Source organism: Salmo salar, chromosome 14 (genome assembly GCF_965601325.2).
Source record: "Salmo salar chromosome 14, fSalSal1, whole genome shotgun sequence".
NCBI classification, from domain to species: domain Eukaryota; kingdom Metazoa; phylum Chordata; class Actinopteri; order Salmoniformes; family Salmonidae; genus Salmo; species Salmo salar.
The window spans coordinates 33,323,779-33,343,412 of NC_138304.1; the positions used below are offsets into that span (position 1 = coordinate 33,323,779).

At 40.2% G+C, this 19,634-nt stretch overlaps 2 protein-coding genes across 5 annotated transcripts in view; both read right to left on the reverse strand.

Moving 5' to 3' along the window:
• The window catches only part of LOC106569122 (suppression of tumorigenicity 18 protein), a 62,768-nt gene extending 54,385 nt beyond the window's left edge, over nucleotides 1–8,383 (reverse strand). Inside the window, exons 1-2 of the mRNA XM_045694196.2 lie at nucleotides 7,857–8,383; nucleotides 6,276–6,432 (exon numbers count right to left, since the gene is read on the reverse strand). The gene's annotated coding sequence lies outside the window, so the exon portion shown is untranslated. The remainder of the gene's footprint in view (nucleotides 1–6,275; nucleotides 6,433–7,856) is intronic.
• Nucleotides 8,384–14,721: 6,338 nt separating this feature from the next.
• The window catches only part of LOC106569121 (RB1-inducible coiled-coil protein 1), a 31,868-nt gene continuing 26,955 nt past the window's right edge, over nucleotides 14,722–19,634 (reverse strand). The window contains exons 19-24 of one of the 4 annotated variants that reach the window (XM_045694201.2): nucleotides 18,420–18,467; nucleotides 16,658–16,716; nucleotides 16,277–16,404; nucleotides 15,850–15,920; nucleotides 15,552–15,653; nucleotides 14,722–15,428 (exon numbers count right to left, since the gene is read on the reverse strand). In XM_045694201.2, coding sequence (XP_045550157.2) covers nucleotides 15,576–15,653; nucleotides 15,850–15,920; nucleotides 16,277–16,404; nucleotides 16,658–16,716; nucleotides 18,420–18,467 — 384 coding nt within the window. In that variant the 3' untranslated portion in view covers nucleotides 14,722–15,428; nucleotides 15,552–15,575. Of the gene's footprint in view, nucleotides 15,654–15,849; nucleotides 15,939–16,276; nucleotides 16,405–16,657; nucleotides 16,717–18,419; nucleotides 18,468–19,634 lie in introns of all 4 variants that reach the window. The other 3 variants (XM_045694200.2, XM_014140107.3, XM_014140106.3) reach the window with 3 other exon arrangements.

Consider the following 19,634-nt stretch of genomic DNA (forward strand, 5'->3'; position numbering starts at 1 on the left):
TTATCTTGTAGTGTCTGCATTGTCATTGTTTGGCTGGAAGCAGGTTGAGTGTGTAGGGGTGCATTTTAGTACAGCTGTAGCAGTCAACAGGCAATAACAAGCTATAGGAGATTAATTAATTCATGTTTTAACCTATTTTTCTGGAATTTGTCTTTCAGTATAAACCTGCTCTCCACCACCAATACAAGGAGATGATCGGGGGTGAACAAGCAACACTTTAGGTATTTTGTCTTTGTACTTTGAGCTTATTACTTGAACTTGGGGGTCAATGAATCTTATTTCTGGTATGCAATGTTTTAATGTGTTGTCTATATTTGTCTGCTTTCCTCCTTTACAGCTTCAATTGTCTGGAACCTGGTGTTGTTGTGACAAAGGAGCTTTCACTCAGATGGAACCAGATTTCAGCTGCTGTGCAATGTTAACGTCCTTCCAGAGATGCGAAAGCATCGCCCGGACTGGACACAACCCGGCAAACATATATTTGAGAAGATCAGGACTGTTGCAGTGAAAGGGCCATGGACATTACATGTCCTGTTCCAAAGGGCAGGACAGAAATGTGCTGTCAGGCTAGATTCCTTTGTTCATATCATAACATGACCTGAACCAAAGTCACTCAAAGGATCTTATGATATAGGCCTAGGTCTAGATAGTGTTTTAACCTAATCCTTTGTGTTTTTTTAAGTTTTCCTAATTGTAGGCTACTACCTTTAGCACTTGAAATTAAAGTATTTTAATGTTAATCTTTTCTTCGTTTTTTTTAAGCACTACATCACCATCATGGGTCCCAATGTGAATTCTTTAAGAGATCGGTGGGTGTCAGGCTTTAGAGGGTAGGAGCGTAAACAAAGAGCGGCACTGTAGCTGTTCAATGTGAAAGGTTATCTTTATTATAAAACAATAGGCAATTTTATACTGTTAATGGTTTGCCTAATGCAGGAACTTAGTGAGATAATGTTCAGAGAATCCATTTTGGCAATTTGGTGAAAGTATTCCTTTTCTAAATATATGTTTCCAAAGGATTAATATGTGAAATTTGCAGCAAAATGTTGAAATGCCTTTTTCTCCTAAATGGGATCATAATTTGATCAACTTTTAAAGCAGCATTACTTCCCCATGGTCCCTCCAACTACAGTGTATGATACACCATTTTGAAGCACTGAGTCTGTACTTTTATTCAATGTATAAACACCATTTCAAATTTTGGAACATAAAGCCGAAAAGAGATGGTGGGTTACAAACGGTAAAATTGTGTGATATGATTGCATTTTAGAACCCCACTCCCCCAAGATGAATGGTTTTGACCACTAACGTTTTGGCAAATTTGTTTTGCATGGCCCGGTGCCCTGGGTATGCAGGGTTCCCATTTTCAACCATTCTACTGATCCTAAAGAGAAAATGATAAACAGAGAGAACAAACAATATAGCTATTTGATCATGTCCGTGTGCATGTCCAAATATTAATGACGTCTGGAATCCGACACGGTTTTACTCATATTATTAAAATGGAAAAAGTCGGACAAACGTCAACCCTCAACATATCAACAGCTAGTATATTTTAATTGATTTTATTTAACTAGGCAAGTCAGGAACAAATTCTTATTTACAATGACGGCCTACCCTGGCCAAACCCTAACCCAGACGATGCTGGGCCAATTATGCGCCACCCTATGGGACTCCCAATCACGGCCGGTTGTGATACAACATGGAATCGAACCAGGGTCTGTAGTGATGCCTCAAGCACTGAGATGCAGTGCTTTAGACCGCTGCACCACTCGGGAGCCCGTAGAGGCATGGTTTGGCTGGGACTCATCTCTTGACAAGTAGACTGGTAATCTTTTCTGATATAATTACTTTCAACCTTCTTAACTGAAACGGTGCTCACATAATTTTCATTAGCTGGCTAAAGTTAACATGCTAGCTAGTTACACTGACACCTGTCAGTCAGCGCCATATTTGTTGTAAATCCTCTGCTATGACAACGTTCCCACCCCCAATTCCTGAATTAGCAGCCTGCGTCAATCTTCGAGGTGGAACGTAAACGAGAATTTCCGCTCTAGGACAGGAATTACTCAAAATAGGTGCAGCAACTTCCTCTGAGGTGGGCCTTTAAGGGTTAAGTTTAGGCATTCATTCCAAATGGTTAAGGTAAGAGTTAGGGATAGGGTTAAAAAAAATAATCTATGTCCACCACTGGGATTGAACACACAGCATTCTGACCCAGAGTCATGGGATTACACCCATCCTCCAGCCATCTACACCACCCAAGCCTACTTGACCATAATAGCGCTCACCGTTTCCCCTACTGACAGTTTTGAAGGCATTTCCCGACATCATAAGGACATGGATAGACGTCCAATTTCGAACTTAATCTTGAATGATCTCCCTGACCTAAACAGGTTTAGGAAGAATGGAGCACCAAAGTATTGCACTTTCTCCATTTCCCTCATGTTTTATTTTTATCAGCAGACAAATGGCTGATTTCAGGTTTCAACAAGAAAGAGAGAAATCTAAACTAATTACTGCTGACCTTAGAGATTAGGGTACATATTGTAGGATACATAGTTACGGCTCTGTGAGTTTGTGGTAATGGGAGACACCGCCAGTGTGTACCTGGCATTCTGCATTATAGCGTGACAACAATCCTCCTTTATAATTACACTGAGCACACAGTAATTCATGGTTGGAGCTGGGTTAGGAACTCAGCATGTCATTTGTAGTCGTTGGTTATACAGAAAATATGCTAGAGGTGCAGATGTTAATGCTGCCTTCGATGCTATTAATAGAGTTCACACTAGAAGGTATGGAAATGTTTCTAGTACAGAGGAGCCATATATCCCTTTCCAGAAACTGAATTTGAAAGAGACATATGCACAGATAGATAAATTATTTTACTATGATGAAAGCTCATGATATCATTTAAAGTTAGCTATTTACTATAAGGTTGGAATTATGTGAGAGTAACAAGATGGAGTATTGGTAAAGTGGACAGAATTGTAGGTCCATCGACCTAGATGGGCTGAATGATCTTATTCGTATAATCCACATACTTCTCTGTTCATACTGTCCACTTAGTGGTGCGTGTGAACAGAATGTGGAGCCTATCTCCCTCAACGTGATCAAGACAAAGGAGATGATTGTGGACTACAGGAAAAAGAGGACCGAGCACGCCCCCATTCTCATCGACGGGGCTGCAGCGGAGCAGGTTGAGAGCTTCAAGTTCCTTGGTGTCCACATCACCAACAAACTAACATGGTCCAAGCACACCATGACAGTCGTGAAGCGGACATAAAAAAAAACTATTCCCCCTCAGGAGACTGAAAAGATTTGGCATGGGTCCTCAGATCCTCAAAAGATTCTACAGCTGCACCATCGGGAGCATCCGGACTGGTTGCATCAATGCCTAGTATGGCAACTGCTCGGCCTCCGACCGCAAGGCACTACAGAGGGTAGTGCGAACGGCCCAGTACATCACTGGGGCAAAGCTTCCTGCCATCCAGGACCTCTATACCAGGCGGTGTCAGAGGAAGGCCCTAATAATTGTCAAAGACTCCATCCACCCTAGTCATAGACTGTTCTCTCTGCTACAGCATGGCAAGCAGTACAGGAGTGCCAAGTCTAGGTCTAAAAGGCTTCTAAACAACTTCTACCCGTATCTCTGTTGTTATCATCTATGCATAGTCACTTTAATTAACTCTACCTACACGTACATACTACCTCAACTAACCGGTGCCCCCGCACATTGACTCTGTACTGGCACCCCCCTGTATATATTGTTATTTTATTTTTTACTGCTGCTCTTTAATTACTTGTTACTTTTATCCATATTTTTTTTAACTGCACTGTTGGTTGGGGGCTCATAAGTAAGCATTTCACTGTAAGGTCTACACCTGCGCATGTGACTAATACAATTTGATTTGATCTGCCCTCTGCAAATATTTGATGCCAACAGTGTATGCTGATAAGCCAAATACATGTTACTGTAAGTGTGGACAAAATAGAGTTACATCAATTAAGGATGGAAAGTCAGACCCTACAGTACCAATAAAAAGGCCTGTTAACCTCCATGTAACACTGGATTGCCATCCTGCACCATACTGCATACTAATTCAATTTCAATGCATATCATCAATTATTACATTGAGTTACATACAAGTTATCAAAATGCTTCTGTGTGTTTTACGTTTTTCAAGTTTCAAGATGCATTTTTTATTAGTCGTATGTACAGGATACACATGGTATACACTATCCAACGAAAAGCTTACTTGCAGTAAGAAATAATAAAATATCAAAATACGAACATAAAGTTAATGGCTCAGAAGAATAGAATATGCAATTTAGCATAAGTATAATACAGGAAGGCAAAATGTATATAATAAACAAAAATAGAAATGCAACATGTAAAGTGTTGGTCCCATGTTTCATGAGCTGAACTAAAAGACCCCAGAAATGTTTCATATGCACAAAAATGTTATTTCTTTCAAATGTTTGTTTACATTCCTGTTAGTGACCATTTCCCCTTTGCCAACATAATCCATCCACCTGACAGGTGTAGCATATCAATAAGCTGATTAAACAGCATGATCATTACACAGGTGCACCTTGTGCTGTGGACAATAAAAGGCTACTCTAAAATGTGAAGTTTTGTCTCACAACACAATGCCACAGATGTCTCAGGTTTTGAGGGAGCGAGCAATTGGCATGCTGCCTGCAGGAATGTCCACCAGAGCTGTTGCCAGACACTTGAAAGTTTATTTCTCTACCATAAGCCGCTCTTCACCTGCGGGATGGTCTGAGACAAGCCACCCAGACAGCTGATGAAACTGTGGGTTTGCATGACCGACAAATTTCTGAACAAACTGTCAGAAACTGTCTCAGGGTGCTCGTCGTACTCACCAGGGTACTGACCTGACTGCAATTCAGCGTCTTAACCGACTTCAATTGGCAAATGCCTACCTTCGATGGTCACTGGCACTCTGGGGAAGTGTGCTCTTCATGGATGAATCCCGGTTTCAACTGTACCGGGCAGATGGCAGACAGGGTGTATGGCGTTGTGTGGGCAAGCAGTTTGCGGCTGTGAACGTTGTGAACAGAGAGCCCCATGGTATGGTTATGGTATGGGCAGGCATAAGCCACGGACAACAAACACAATTGCATTTTATCAATGGTAATTTGAAAGCACAAAGATATCGTGACGAGATCCAGAGGCCCAATGTCGTGCCATTCATCTGCTGCCATCACCTCATGTTTCAGCATGATAATACACGGCCCCATGTCACAAGGATCTGTACACAATTACTGGAAGCTGAAAATGTACAAGTTCTTCCATGCCCTGCATATTCACCAGACATGTCAATCCAGAGCATCCCAAACATGCTCAATCGGTGACGTGTATGGCAGCGTTCCAGTTCCCACCAATATCCAGAAACGTCCCACAGCCATTGAAGAGGAGTGAGATAACATTCCACAGGCCACAATTAACAGACTGATCAACTCTACGCGAAGGAGATGTGTCGCGCTGCATGAGGCAAATGGAGTTCACACCAGATACTGACTGGTTTTCTGATCCACAGCGCCACTTCTTTTTAAGGTATCTGTGACCAACAGATGCATATCTCTATTTCCAGTCATATGAAATACATACATTAGGGTCTAATGAATTCATTTCAATTGACTGATTTCCTTACATGAACTGTAATTCTTTGAAAAATCTTTGAAATCATTGCATGTTGAGTTTATATTTTGTTAAGTGTAGTACAATATTTAGTGGGCATAAACGTAAACTAAAAGTAAAGTTTTTGCCACATAGAGAAGTCAGATTGGAGGTACATTAGCATGTGAAAAGAATAAACAGGAGCATTCACAGTTACACACTCCACCTGGCTGCTCACCAATGTCCTTGTCAGAAGTCCACCCACCGCACTGGCTTACACTGAAAGACCTCCTGGGGACTGCGGTGACCATTCACTGGGTTCTCTCTCAGTCCCATGCACCTGTGACTGTTTTTGTGTTAGCTATTTTTTGCTTTGTCTTTTTCCTGGCAGCGTGGTATCATTGGAGACACACTTTCCCTCAAAAGGAATTCTCCTGCCCAACAATGTGGTTTGTTTGTTTGTTCACTGGCTGGAAAGAGCAGGCTAGCTGGAGAGTCAAATGAAAAACAATGTTGCTAGTAATATTTAAAACGGCCACAAGAAAAATAAGCTGAGAGACATAGGCCTATGACTATTTGAAATAAGGTAGAGACACTTTTCCTCCATCGGTTGTTGGTTCCTTACCTTTTCGCAGGGACTCACAGGTGCAGCTGGAAAGGTTCTCCTTGCTCTCCTCGGACAGCTCATCCGGCTTCTCCATGGTCCTGGACCTTTGAGAGCTGCTTTTCCATATTCCAAAGGACTTTGCCACAATCGCTTTGTCTGCTCCTTTCATTGTTTTCTGTAAAACACATTTACAGCATGACTTCCCAGGTTTATCCCTCTTGTGAGTTATCTGCCCCCTTTTCTGGCTCTCAATAAACCTGTGCTCATCTTTCCCCATGCCCAAAGTAAGAGAGAATTAGGGCATTGTGTGCATATGCATTCTCTTAAGCTTTCCAGAAAATGGCCCGGTTGCCCTGGCATATTTTTTTTTAGAGCACTTGAAAATTGTTTCTTTGCTTGACATTTTGTATCTGTGTGTGCAGAGCATCATTGCCTGAATAAAACTGCTATAAAACAATACTTCAAAAAGTAAACAGTAGATATGCAAAAACTGCACATGATTTCAAATTTAATCCAACTTAAAGGAAATAAAAATAGCACATTATGCCCTAATTGAGTGCTGTACAGTCCACAAATACTATTACAAGGCCGATCAGGATTAGCGGTGGAACATACCTAGTTATCTATCCCTGGGTGCCAAGACAGCTAGCAGTGGGCAACTCAATTTCAAAAGCTGGCAAATCCAGTTGTCTCTTAAATACAGAAAGTACTTAAATCCAGAGCTAACACAAGAAAAAGACAGATAAAGGGTGCTCTGCATATCACGGCAAAAGCTTGTGCACTTTTCAGAATCACTGGCTAGGTTAAACAAATATGCTAAGTAGAGATCAAACCAATCCTTTGATCTGCAGCCTAGTTTCCAGAGGAATGGCTTGGCTGTTGTTGTAAATAACTTGTATAAATCTGTACAATTTGCCTTCAGGTAATATCAAAAGTGCCAGGGATTCATAGGCAAATACCTTGTTAGAAAATAGATCAGATAAAAAAAGCATATAAATATTTTAAGTACATAGCTTATACTCACTGAACCATCATTTGTATGCATTATATTCTGAGGGTTATATGATGATTGTAAGCTACTGTACACTACTGTAGTAGATATATTTGAGAAGTGGCTGACGAATGAATTAGAATCTAGAATCTAGTTCTATCTAGTATTGGCAAGGTAAACAAATCTCTCCTACCTCCAGCATCCCAGTCCAGTCAAACACAGTGTCAAACATTGTTTCCAAACTTGATACAAGAGAGGCTGGAAGAATTAGAATGCAGATAGCTATGCAACTTGCTGACTAACTTTGCCCCTCTGTTTTGATTGAGCACACAAAGAAAAACGCTGTCCATTCAAAGTAAACAGCATAACTCTTTTCAGAGATGGGGGACCATGAACAAACGAGGCCATGTCCTGAGCTGTGGCCAGCCATTAGCCACTCTCCCTCCCTTCAGCAGAGCATAGCCCAGTGAGGGCCACTGGGTCTGGGACCAGCTGACACCACACTCAACAGGCCAACAGCGCAACTTCTGTTGCAAATAATCTTCCCTCCCTCCCAATTTGAACAGACAGTGAGCATTTCAGTTTAGCAGCTGGCTTTAACACTTTACCTCTGCTCCTCATTCTTCTTTTTGGGGACACAGCCATGTTTGTCCTGTAGTCTCTCTATGAGTTGTGGTGGTCACTTGGAAAATAGCTATAACAAATAAAGAAACAGGATGGATAAATTGTATCAACACATTGATTTCAGTAGCTACCTCTGGTGGTGTTCAGAAGTAGTATAGTTAGCTTTGTAAAGTTGTAGCTCATGTCACAAAAAAACATTGAAGACTACAAATGAACAAGTTATATTTTCACTTCTTATAGTTAAGCTTCACAAATTGTGGGTTTCAACCACACACGTTTGTCATTTTTAACGTATTTGCTTACCGTTATATAGCTACTAGCTAGCTTGCAAACTGGCGTGAAGTGCCCTTTTCATAGCATATTTTCTAAGCTAGCACACCAACCAACATGTTTATTGTAAGTTGTTCAAGAAATCTTTAACTTCTGATCAATACAATGAATACATAACCTTTCATGTCACTCCCCTATGTGTTGCAAAGGTATGCTGTATCAAAGATGGTGGCTATCTAGTTCAGTGGTTACCAACCTGTGGTCCGTGTGGATACTGCAGCGGGTCCGCAAAAAAGTGTTGAGAAAAAAAAAAGTAAGGTAATGTATTGATCAGAAGTTAAAGATTTGATTTAAAAAAAAGTGTTGATTAATATATATCTATATATCTATATCTATATCTATATATATATCTATATATCTATATATATATATATATATATATATATATATATATATATATATATATATATATATATATAAACAAACACTTTTTTGGGGGAGTCTCTCTTTTTTTCTTCCAAAAATAATAACAGTTGCGAGTATTAATCGTAGTATGAGCCATTTTAAAATAGTTTTCACAATGCAAATTGTTTACAATAATAACAATAATAATAGGTCTTTAATAAGATACGTTCACTGCCGGGCACGATATTTTATGTAAAAAAATATATCCAGGACTTTCTTTTGGCGGTGATTTTGTGGTCCCTGGAACGGTTGGGAAAGGTAAACCAGTTATACTTTGGGAAGGCAGGTAGCCTAGTAAATAGAGCGTTGAGCCAGCAGGTTGCTGGATCGAATCCCCGAGCTGACAAGGCCCCTGGTGGACAAGGCAGTTAACCCACTGTTCCCCGGTAGGCCGTCATTGTAAATAAGAATTTGTTCTTAACTGACTTGCCTAGTTACATTATTATTATTTTTTTTTACAAATGCGTAGTCGATTTCTGATGGTCTCCGCCTACTGTGACTGTTTGGAGGGAACTTCCTCTGACCTGTGCCACCTCCTAAAACACCCCACAGTGCTTATAGCTCATACTGTTAAAGTAAGACGTTAAGGAATTAAAGACGCATAACTGTGTGGATGTAGATGTTTTCAGCCACTGGAAAGACACGTGTTACTTGATAGTCAGTGTTAAAACTTAACTAAAAAGCCTAGAACTTCTATTGACATCATATTTAGAGTCTACAATACATCTTCTATTGACATCATTTTTAGAGTCTACAATACATCTTCTATTGACATCATATTTAGTCTACAATACATCTTCTATTGACATCATATTTAGTCTACAATACATCTATTGACATCATATTTAGAGTCTACAATACATCTTCTATTGACATCATATTTAGAGTCTACAATACATCCGTAGACATATTTAGAGTCTACAATACATCTTCTGTAGACATATTTAGAGTCTACAATACATCTTCTGTAGACATCTCACAGTGGACGACTGGTGGGCTACATCTTGATTCTGAGAACCCTAGAAAAACCTGGAACTGAATCACATCCCTCTGTATCAACTTGTGAGATGGCAGTGGCTGTTGTGACGTGAGTGTGGTGTGAGGCACATATGCATTATAGAAGGAAATGGTGAAGTGACAGCTAGATTCTGGGTGTGATACAGTACATGTTGGAATGACTAATAAGGGATGCATCAGGCTGTTAGCCTTTAAAAAAACATCTATGTGTTATACTTTATCTTGTCAATCAGATGCCTGGAGGGAGAGGTGACTGATAACTTGAATTAATCATTAAACATTATTGCACATGTTAATTAATTAATGGTAATTAATGCCTCTTAATAACATATCATGACGAGGGCAATATTCAAATGATCAAACTGATGTTTTGTCTGTCTGGGTTGCTACATGTCTGATTAATTACTGTCATAATGAGCTATAATGGGTAATGTGTTTTATGGGCATGGGAAAGCTAATCACTAATGTCATTGTGGGAATCAATGGGATACTTCTATAGCTGTAGATGTGACGTGACATAGTGCCCTTGATTAACCTACTTACTTTGTCTAGAACGTAGAGTGCATATCTTCCATAATTTCATACAAAAGCATTCTAAACCGTTTGACAAATCCCAAATCTCCCCCCTAGATGAAAACGCAAATGAGGAGAGAGGAGGGAAAGAAACATCTCTCCATCTCTCTGACGATGAGAACAGAAACAGCAAGAAGTTCTAACAAGGAAAAGCCTGCCAGGTGGCGAACTGGCTGCACCAACAGAACGCACAATCTGTCTGGCTTCTCCTTCCAAACCATTGACAGCTGCCATCACCAGCCTCGCACACTCGCACTCAGTGGCTCCTCAGCCTCTCTGCCCATCCCTCTTTAGTGGTAATCCTGCTAACCCCAGAGACAGGGTCACCTGGCCCCCATAGATGGCCGTCTGGGGGCCCTGCTGGCCCCCTGGATACCTGCCTGTGGATGGGTGTGGGGCCCAAAGCAGGGGCCATGGCTCAAGGAGGACCATGTTATTATATATACAAAGCAAAAGGATGCCTTTGACCTGCAAACATAGCTTCTTCTCTAAAATGAAACATCTACAGACCAAATGAGATGAATGATTTAGAAAGGATTTTTCGGTTGAATCCTTGATTTAATTTAATTTCACCTCGAAAACTGAATCCATAACTAACATAAATGTTGCTTTTTCATTGTCCATTTTGTGCAAATGATAACCCCCCCACCCCCCAGATAGTGCAAACCTAGCCATACAGCGCACACAGGCATTTCTTTTTTTACAGTTTTCCACAACGCTAGCATTGCAACTGGGGCTAAAAATAAAACCTTGGCAAAGTTATTCTGATTCCTTATTGGTCCCATAGTTTGATTTCACATTTAGCATTTTGCATTCCCCTCTGCGTAAACAGTTCATTCTTCTCCTCCTGTGGTACAATGAGACTTGAGTGACTTTGGCAGCAGATTTTGGATCGGTGCTCCTGAATCCACCAGTGTATGTTATCAGCAGGTAAACAAGCTTTCGAACAATGCCATGATGGGACTGCAAGCAACATGAAGAGACTCATCTCAGAAGCTATACAACCCACCAAAGCTGGTGTCATTTCCTCAACACTGCCACTGCAGCTGGAAAATGCATGGCTGTTAGTTACAGTTTAAATCACTGTCTATTTTCAGACACTCCAAAACTATTTGTACAGATTTAATTTACTTGTCAGTTACTAAGCAGCCAGATTACCCCAATAAAACAAGATTTGTAATGTTTACTGGCTTCTTTGCGGTTTTGTTTCGGAGGAGGAAATGGGAAAAAAAAGTGTCATGCACACTAATCAATAGGATTTACAGTGTTGTGGTATTCAAATAATTATTCTCATTTGCAAATGGAATAGTTCACTCTATATTTGAGAGGATTACATACAATTCTGAACTGAATGTGAAAATTACTTGAGGAGCACTTCAAATGCATTTAGTTATAATTTTGTATACTTTCTGTTGCACTTAAGATAAGAAAAAAAAATCTTGTTAACCACACGTTAGAATGTTACTTACCAAACTTTGCCTCATATGTGCCTTTAGGGCACAGCATAGCTACTCAACTATAAACCTACGCACTCTCTCTTCCTAGTGAGTGTAGGAGCCCCAAAGCCTCAGGTCTTCTATGGTGAATTATCTCTACGGTAGTAATTACCTACAAAGCTATGTCATCAGATGTAGATTTACACTAACAACACAGTAAATGTTTGAATAAAAAAATATCCATATTTATGTGAATGTGTTACTAATAGTGACATTGTGGGGGTTTCATGTGGTGGGTAGAACATTTCAGATCCAGATATTGCTGCTGACTCCCTCATATTTCTCACTCGTTTCATCAGGAATTAAATCTGCCCCTGTCTGGGTTTGTGCCTGTAGTCGAGTGAATGAAGGGAAGAAGGGACAATAAAGGAGAAAATAGGAGGCATGTCTGTTTGATCATCATTCTGTTTAGGTGAAGTTCTCTGCTTGGTCTCTAGTCTCTGACAGCAGATGTATAACCTAATCTCTTTCCCGAACCCCATTCTTATAGCATGAATAGGGGGAAATTTGATGGCATTAAGTCAATTTACTCCTTGGTTTGCTGTTTCAGCCTTCTTGATGCCACTGGGTGTTCTTCAACAGACTCTTTTCATTTTGATTTTCCAAAAATAAAATTGTTATAATGCATTCCCATTCATTTATCCACCATTTTAAGTGCATATTTACTCCGTGAACAATACTTGTTTATTTGCTGACCCGCTATCTAATGTATAGTGTCAAAGATGCGAAAAAATCTACTGCAACGTATGTATGGTCTTGAATGAGATGAGTAACAAAGGGTAGAATCAAACACTAAATATGACATTCTTTGTGTCCTGTCTTCACTTAATCTTTTCGATATGTCACTATAACTCTCTACAACATTGAGTGTTTCTATAGCATGATGACAGGTGAATAAATGCCTGGAGGAAAGAATCCTTTGACTATGCCATTTCAAGGCAGGGGTGGTTGGTTATCCCTTGCCTTTTACAGTTTGGAGTATCTTTGATGATTATTGTTGTTTCATACATGAGCTGAGAGTCAAGATTGTTCTCGTTGCACTGATGGTATTCAAGAGACCAATTCAATATGACAAGCTACTACTATTTTTTTGCATAGCTAACATTCTGGGTATTATGCATGTAGCTATCCAATCTCTAATATGTTTTAAAATGTTTTCTTGGATGTTTCTGGAAAAACAGGTTGCACATTTACTGCAGATGTATGGTTTTACAAATAACTCAACATTTCTTGTATTGTTTTACAAATAACTCAACGTTCCTTGTATGGTTCTAGAAATAACTCAACCTTCCTGCATTGCAGTGATTTTCTTTTCCTTTCCTTTTCATTCCTACTCCTGCGGCCGACAAATACTGTATTAGACAGCCTGTCTTCAGATGCTCCTCCACATACAGAGAACAACCTGTCTATTTAGACAGAGAACACTTTCTTCCCTGCTAGCTATTTTTAGCTCCTTATTCACCTTGCACAACTACTTGAGTTGTTGAATATTTTGTATGGTATAGCTCTAATCTGATGCATTTGGAGCAGCACAAGGCCTATATGGTATGAAAGTGACGTGTCATTTTCCAGGAATTTAAAAAGAAAACGCCTCTTCGTGAATTTGATGATATAATCATCAAGCCCATTCAAAGGATTAGGGGACAGGACCCATAAGCATGACGTCGTCACTTGCCCATCGAATTGACTTGAATAATAGGTCTATTTGGTGTGATAGTAAATTTAGCTAGTGTTGAGACACGTTTGAGGGAGCTAGCAGTCTTAAACTAATACTGGTGGAATCAATGGAACTAGTTTGAGTACAATCCTAAGCCATTGACTGTTGTTAACATGGCAATGCTAAAATCCCATTTAGCCTGATAAGTGACTCCAAGCAGCTCCAAGCTCAGAGGGGGGTCGTAAACATTTACACTAAGAGCCTGTCCAGTGCACATGGTTGGTGGGTGCCAGGCCACCTCGGTATCATCGAATGCTGTGTTGTCGCATATTTTCTCATTCAGGCCCGTCCCGAAAAAAATTGTAGGAATCACACCATTCATATATGAAGAAGCGGTCCAAATGTGACAACAGGCTTATGCTAAATGGAGAAAATAGAGCTAAACATTGTTAAAACACCCCTAGACCCACACGGTTAGTGAGCGCTTGCTCTGCAGAGAGCTGCGATGCTCCCTGCTGTGATCTGGGAAAGTGATGTTGGTGCGCTTCCTCCTCCATGAGGGCCGCACCGTTCTTGGGTCCTGATTTGAAGCCTTTTTGAAGTCTGTTTCCTGCCATAGCATGCCAACACTACTGCCACGTTAGCTAATGCCTTCCACAAAAGCAGAAATTCTAAATCAAATAAGAATGTATTTTCTTTATAGCTTGTGGGAACTTACACAGATTTCCAAACCAATGATTTCTGAAACAACTGCTATTATCAAAACGTTACACATTTTCTTTGTCTATTTGTAATTTTTCAATTGGTCATACTGGTGGGGGAAAACACCATGCCATTAAAATAAATCCATAACAATAAAGAGCCTTTTTCTTTGGTCTCTTATCAATGATTTTGTTGTTGTACAATGAAAATATTCTAATTAAATGTCCTTAGATAGTGAGCATTAATATTGGCCTACTATATTTCCTGAAGAGCCAGCAAACCAGGTTTTAAAACAGGCAGGTTGTCACTGAGTGTAATGAATGCATTACTTGTCCTTTAACTACAGAAGTAGCATTTTCCTTCCTATGTCCTTATGAGCATTCCAAAGGCAGGATCAGCTCAGTGACATGATTTCCATAAATGAGCTTCCACTGCAATCCTCATGTGCAGGTCATTAGAGGTATATTCGATATATGATATTCTCTCTAATGCTGCACTTTGAGATGTTGCTCATCATGGAAATGTTATGTCATACTTTTTTGAATTGGATCTTTTTAAAACATTGTCTATATGTCATGTCTTATATTTTGTGTGTAAATATTTTATAAACCACCAATGCTTTTATGGGTGAGTATTTCAGTTATGTATAGAAATAACAGTGCAGTAAAGTATTTTGGGGTCAATCTTTTATTGTTTCAAAACTCTAAATTCTTTTACAATACAGTCATTTATTGTTACTTGTGTGATTTGAATGATGGGTAATGTACAATGTCATCCAGTAATGAAACACGGTCACAAGCAAAGTATTCCTTTCTACATATCAATATTCTATGATAGAGGGAAGTTTTGACCTGTTGTAGTTAATTTTAACGTTTTTTTTTTGACAGCACAATTCCTTCCCTTTTGAATCAACAAAAAGTGTTGTTTTTTGAAAGTGCATTTTCAAGGATTGCAATGACGACCGCTTTCGCCAGTCGGCCAAAATGTACATGTCAGTATTAACACAGGGCCATACTGCTCTGTGAGTAACAAACAGCATTTACTACACTTCCAACTACGACATTTAACTGGATAAGTGAAATCAAAGAAAATATATCAATATGCATGCCATGAACATTCCTTCATAAACATTTATAATAAATGTATATTTTCATTTGTTGTTGGTAATGATACAGTATTTTCCACAAAGAGGACAAATGCTGATAATGAATGATAACTAAATATATAAACATCCAAATACTTTTTGTTCAATTTACACACAGGTATTAATAGCTTTCTGCCAGTGTTTAGGGCCATGCCCTAATAAAGAAATAGTGTTTGGTCCACAATAACAAATCTTCTGGATTAAAAAGAGAGAGGGTTGATGGGATGTTGAACTGAAAGCCCAAATAATAGCATGATTATTATCTTTCTTTTAATTTTCAAGTTGATAAGAGATGTATTTATGAATTATGTATGATGTGAGAGTCTATTTAAAACTCTATGCAATATAAACATACATTTTAGCTCATAACTTGGCTATATTATACTTTCTTGTTCCATGAAACAGCTTTCACCCTGTAGAACTTGGTGCCCAAAGGAACTTTGAAGCGGTTTTGAGCCTAAGGGAAACAGTCACCACATACATGTTCTTAAAACATCACCCTTTGATTGTTGATTATTTTAGTCGATTATTAATTTACTATTATAATTATCATTTTACCTTCTTTAATGACAATCTATATTAAGAAAAGCTACTGTCCTATACTACTGGACTATTAAATGACTATTACAATTCATTACCTATATAGTAATTACCTTTTTCGCCTGGCAATATTCCTTCTCCATCACTTTTCCAAGAACCCACGGCCGTCTTGAGGCTCCTGATGCTGAAGTAAACATAGGATCTGTCAGTGATTGACAGAATAAAACCAATACAATCAATACAAACATTTTGACATAGGTTACTCCAATTCAGTTGTCCAAGTTAATAAATTCACCAATATTTAGAGTTTGTAAAGAGGAGATAAATGCTTGTTTTTGCACAACTTGTTCAACAAAACATGTCTTCTTTTATACAATAACTTTGTATAATTGTATATTATATATTGTATGCAACTTTGTATCTACGCAACAAAAGTTAAAATTGTATATAACTTTGTATATTATAACTTAGTAAGTAAATATTCTATAATAACTTAGCTACATATTGTTTTTTAAGTATAGGCTATGGTGATAGTCAGACCTGGTTTCAGGTCCAGTGCAGTGAGGGACTCGGAGTGGAGGAAGTACAGGGTGGGACCCACGGTGAACAGTACATAGTTGTCATGCCTTTCATCTAGGATGATCAGAACCAAGTCACCAACCTGGAAACTGAAAAGGACACAGAGGTCAACCTTGACACAAAATGGTGCTAGATACTAGATACAACAGAAGGATGAACCAGATATTAAGAGACAATTTTTTTAAATAAAAAACACATAAAAAAGCTTTGATGTTCATACTGCTGAAAAACAGAGATTTGCTGGAGAAAACTCATTTCATTTTTTACAAAGGAGAAAACGTACAAGCGCTGTATCTACACACTCTACACATCAGCACTTATGTGGCAATCTTATAAGCTTACTCTCTGATGGCGATTTTCTCTGAATGCCGTGACGACACCGAGGACATGCTTTGAGACATCTACAAAGAGAGAAAGGTAATGGTTGTTAAGAGTGAGTATGATCTTCTTGACACTGCTGGTCATGGATGCTTTCCTAGTCTGACTGATCTTTGCATGGCAGCTGTCAATACCACCACTGTATGGCGTGAAATGTATTTGCTGGAACATTTTGGCACTTATTTTTATGCAACTTTTTAGGTATGTGTGCAATAGTGGTGCAATATGTTTAACTGCCTGAAGGACTGTATTGATTTTCCTTTTGATGGAGGAAGTTACTGTTAGGGCTCAGAAATCTCCTAGGTCTGCTGGACAGGGATATAAGGTTTGATGCTACTGCCATCTAGTGGAGCTGGGGTAAAATAGACTGGGGTACACTGACAATACCTGTGTCAAAGCTAAATTAATTCTAATGGGATATACACTAATACAGTTTATTAAGTACTCCACCCCATCCACTCCACCCCATTCTGCTCCTACAGACAGTGAGTCATGTGGCCGTGGCTTGCTATATAACACAGGCAGATAGGCATTCAGTTACTGCTCGAGTGAACGTTAGAATGGGCAAAACGAGTGACCTAAGCGACTTTTGAGCATGGTATGATGGTCAGTGGCAGGTGCTCTGGTTCCAGTATCTCAGAAATTGCCGGCCTCCTGAGCTTTTCATGCACAACAGTGTCTAGAGTTTATGGAGAATGGTGCGACAAACAAAAAACATCCACTCAGCAGCAGTCCTGTGGGCGAAAACAGCTAGTTGACGAGAGGTCGAAGGAGAATGGCAAGAATCGTGTAAGCTAACAGGCGGGTGACAAATGGGCAAATAACGGCGCAGTACAACAGCGGTGTGCAGAACAGCATCTTGGAACGCACAACTCGTCAGTCCTTTTCACAGACGGGCTATTCCAGCAGACGACCACACCGGGTTCCACTCCTATCAGCTAAAAACAACAAGAAGCAGCTCCAGTGGCACACAAACACCAACACTGGACAATTGAAGAATAGAAAAACAGAATCCCAGTTCCTGTTGCGTCATGCTGATGGCAGAGTCAGGATCTGGCCTAAGCAGCATGAGTCCATGGCCCCATCCAGCCTGGTGTCAATGATACAGGCTGGTGGCGGTAGTGTAATGATGTGGGGAATGTTTTCCTGGCACACGTTAGGTCCCTTGATACCAATTGAGCAATGTTTCCATGCCCCGAAGAATTCAGGCTGTTCTGGAGGCAAAGGGGGGTCCGACCCAGTACAATATGGGTGTACCCAACAAACTGGCCAATGAGTGTATATCCATAAGTAACAAGGCAATAGTAAACATGCTGTCCCCCACAAATGATGCAGCGCCAATTAGTGACAACAATTCAAGCTCAAACGGTACAGGAGATACGGATGCTGAAACATTAGAATTTCAGTTGATTCCTATAGCACCCCCATTGGGTCTATCAGTGTAATTTTGTAAATGCCGTATGTCTACGGCAAAACGCATCATTCACCCAAGTTTCGTCAAAATCGGGCCAGTGTTGTCTGACATATCGCGTGTGACTAACGTACAAACGTACAGAGACAGAGGCACAGTCCAACCATACACATGGAAACCATGTGAAAAATTTATGTATCAAGAAATGGCCATTTCTGGTAGTTTTTTTTGCCCTAGAACAGTTAAACAATCACATTATATTAACAGCAACATTTCCACATTGTCTAATCAGTCATCAAATTGAATCAAACCTACCAGTCTTTGACTGAGGCGCTTGTTTTCCTCTTCCTTCATATGTAAAGTCTGAAATATGACAGCACACGTTAGGACAAACAACTCAAGCCAAATTCTAGAACAATCCATATAAACTCAGCAAAAAAAGAAACGGCCCTTTTTCAGGACCCGGTCTTACAAAGATAATTCATAAAAATCCAAATAAATTCACAGATCTTCATTGTAAAGGGTTTAAACACTGTTTCCAATGCTTGTTCAATAAACCCATAAACAATTAATGAACACGCACCTGTGGAACGGTCGTTAAGACATTAACAGCTTACAGACGGTAGGCAATTAAGGTCACAGTTATGAAAACTTCAGACACTAAAGAGGCCTTTCTACTGACTCTGAAAAACACCCAAAGAAAGATACCCAGGGTCCCTGGTCACCTGCGTGAACATGCCTTAGGCATACTGCAAGGAGGCATGAGGACTGCAGATGTGGCCAGGGCAATAAATTGCAATATCCGTACTGTGAGACGCCTAAGACAGCGCTACAGGGAGACAGGACAGGCAGCTGATCGTCCTCGCAGCGGCAGACCACGTGTAACAACACCTGCACAGGATCGGTACATCCGAACATCACACCTGCGGGACAGGTACAGGATGGCAACAGCAACTGCCCGCGTTACACCAGGAACGCACAATCCCTCCATCAGTGCTCAGACTGTCCGCAATAGGCTGAGAGAGGCTGGACTGAGGGCTTGTAGGCCTGTTGTAAGGCAGGTCCTCACCAGACATCCCCAGCAACAACGTCGCCTATGGGCACAAACCCACCGTCGCTGGACCAGACAGGACTGGCAAAAAGTGCTCTTCACTGACGAGTCGCGGTTTTGTCTCACCAGGGTGATGATTGAATTTGCGTTTATCGTCGAAGGAATGAGCGTTACACCGAGGCCTGTATTCTGGAGCAAGATCAATTTGAAGGTGGAGGATCCGTCATGGTCTGGAGCGGTGTGTCACAGCATCATTGGACTGAGCTTGTTGTCATTGCAGGCAATCTCAATGCTGTGCGTTACAGGGAAGATATCCTCCTCCCTCATGTGGTACCCTTCCTGCAGGCTCATCCTGACATGACCCTCCAACATGACAATGCCACCAGCCATACTGCTTGTTCTGTGCGTGATTTCCTGCAAGACAGGAATATCAATGTTCTGTCATGGCCAGCCAAGAGCCCGGATCTCAATCCCATTGA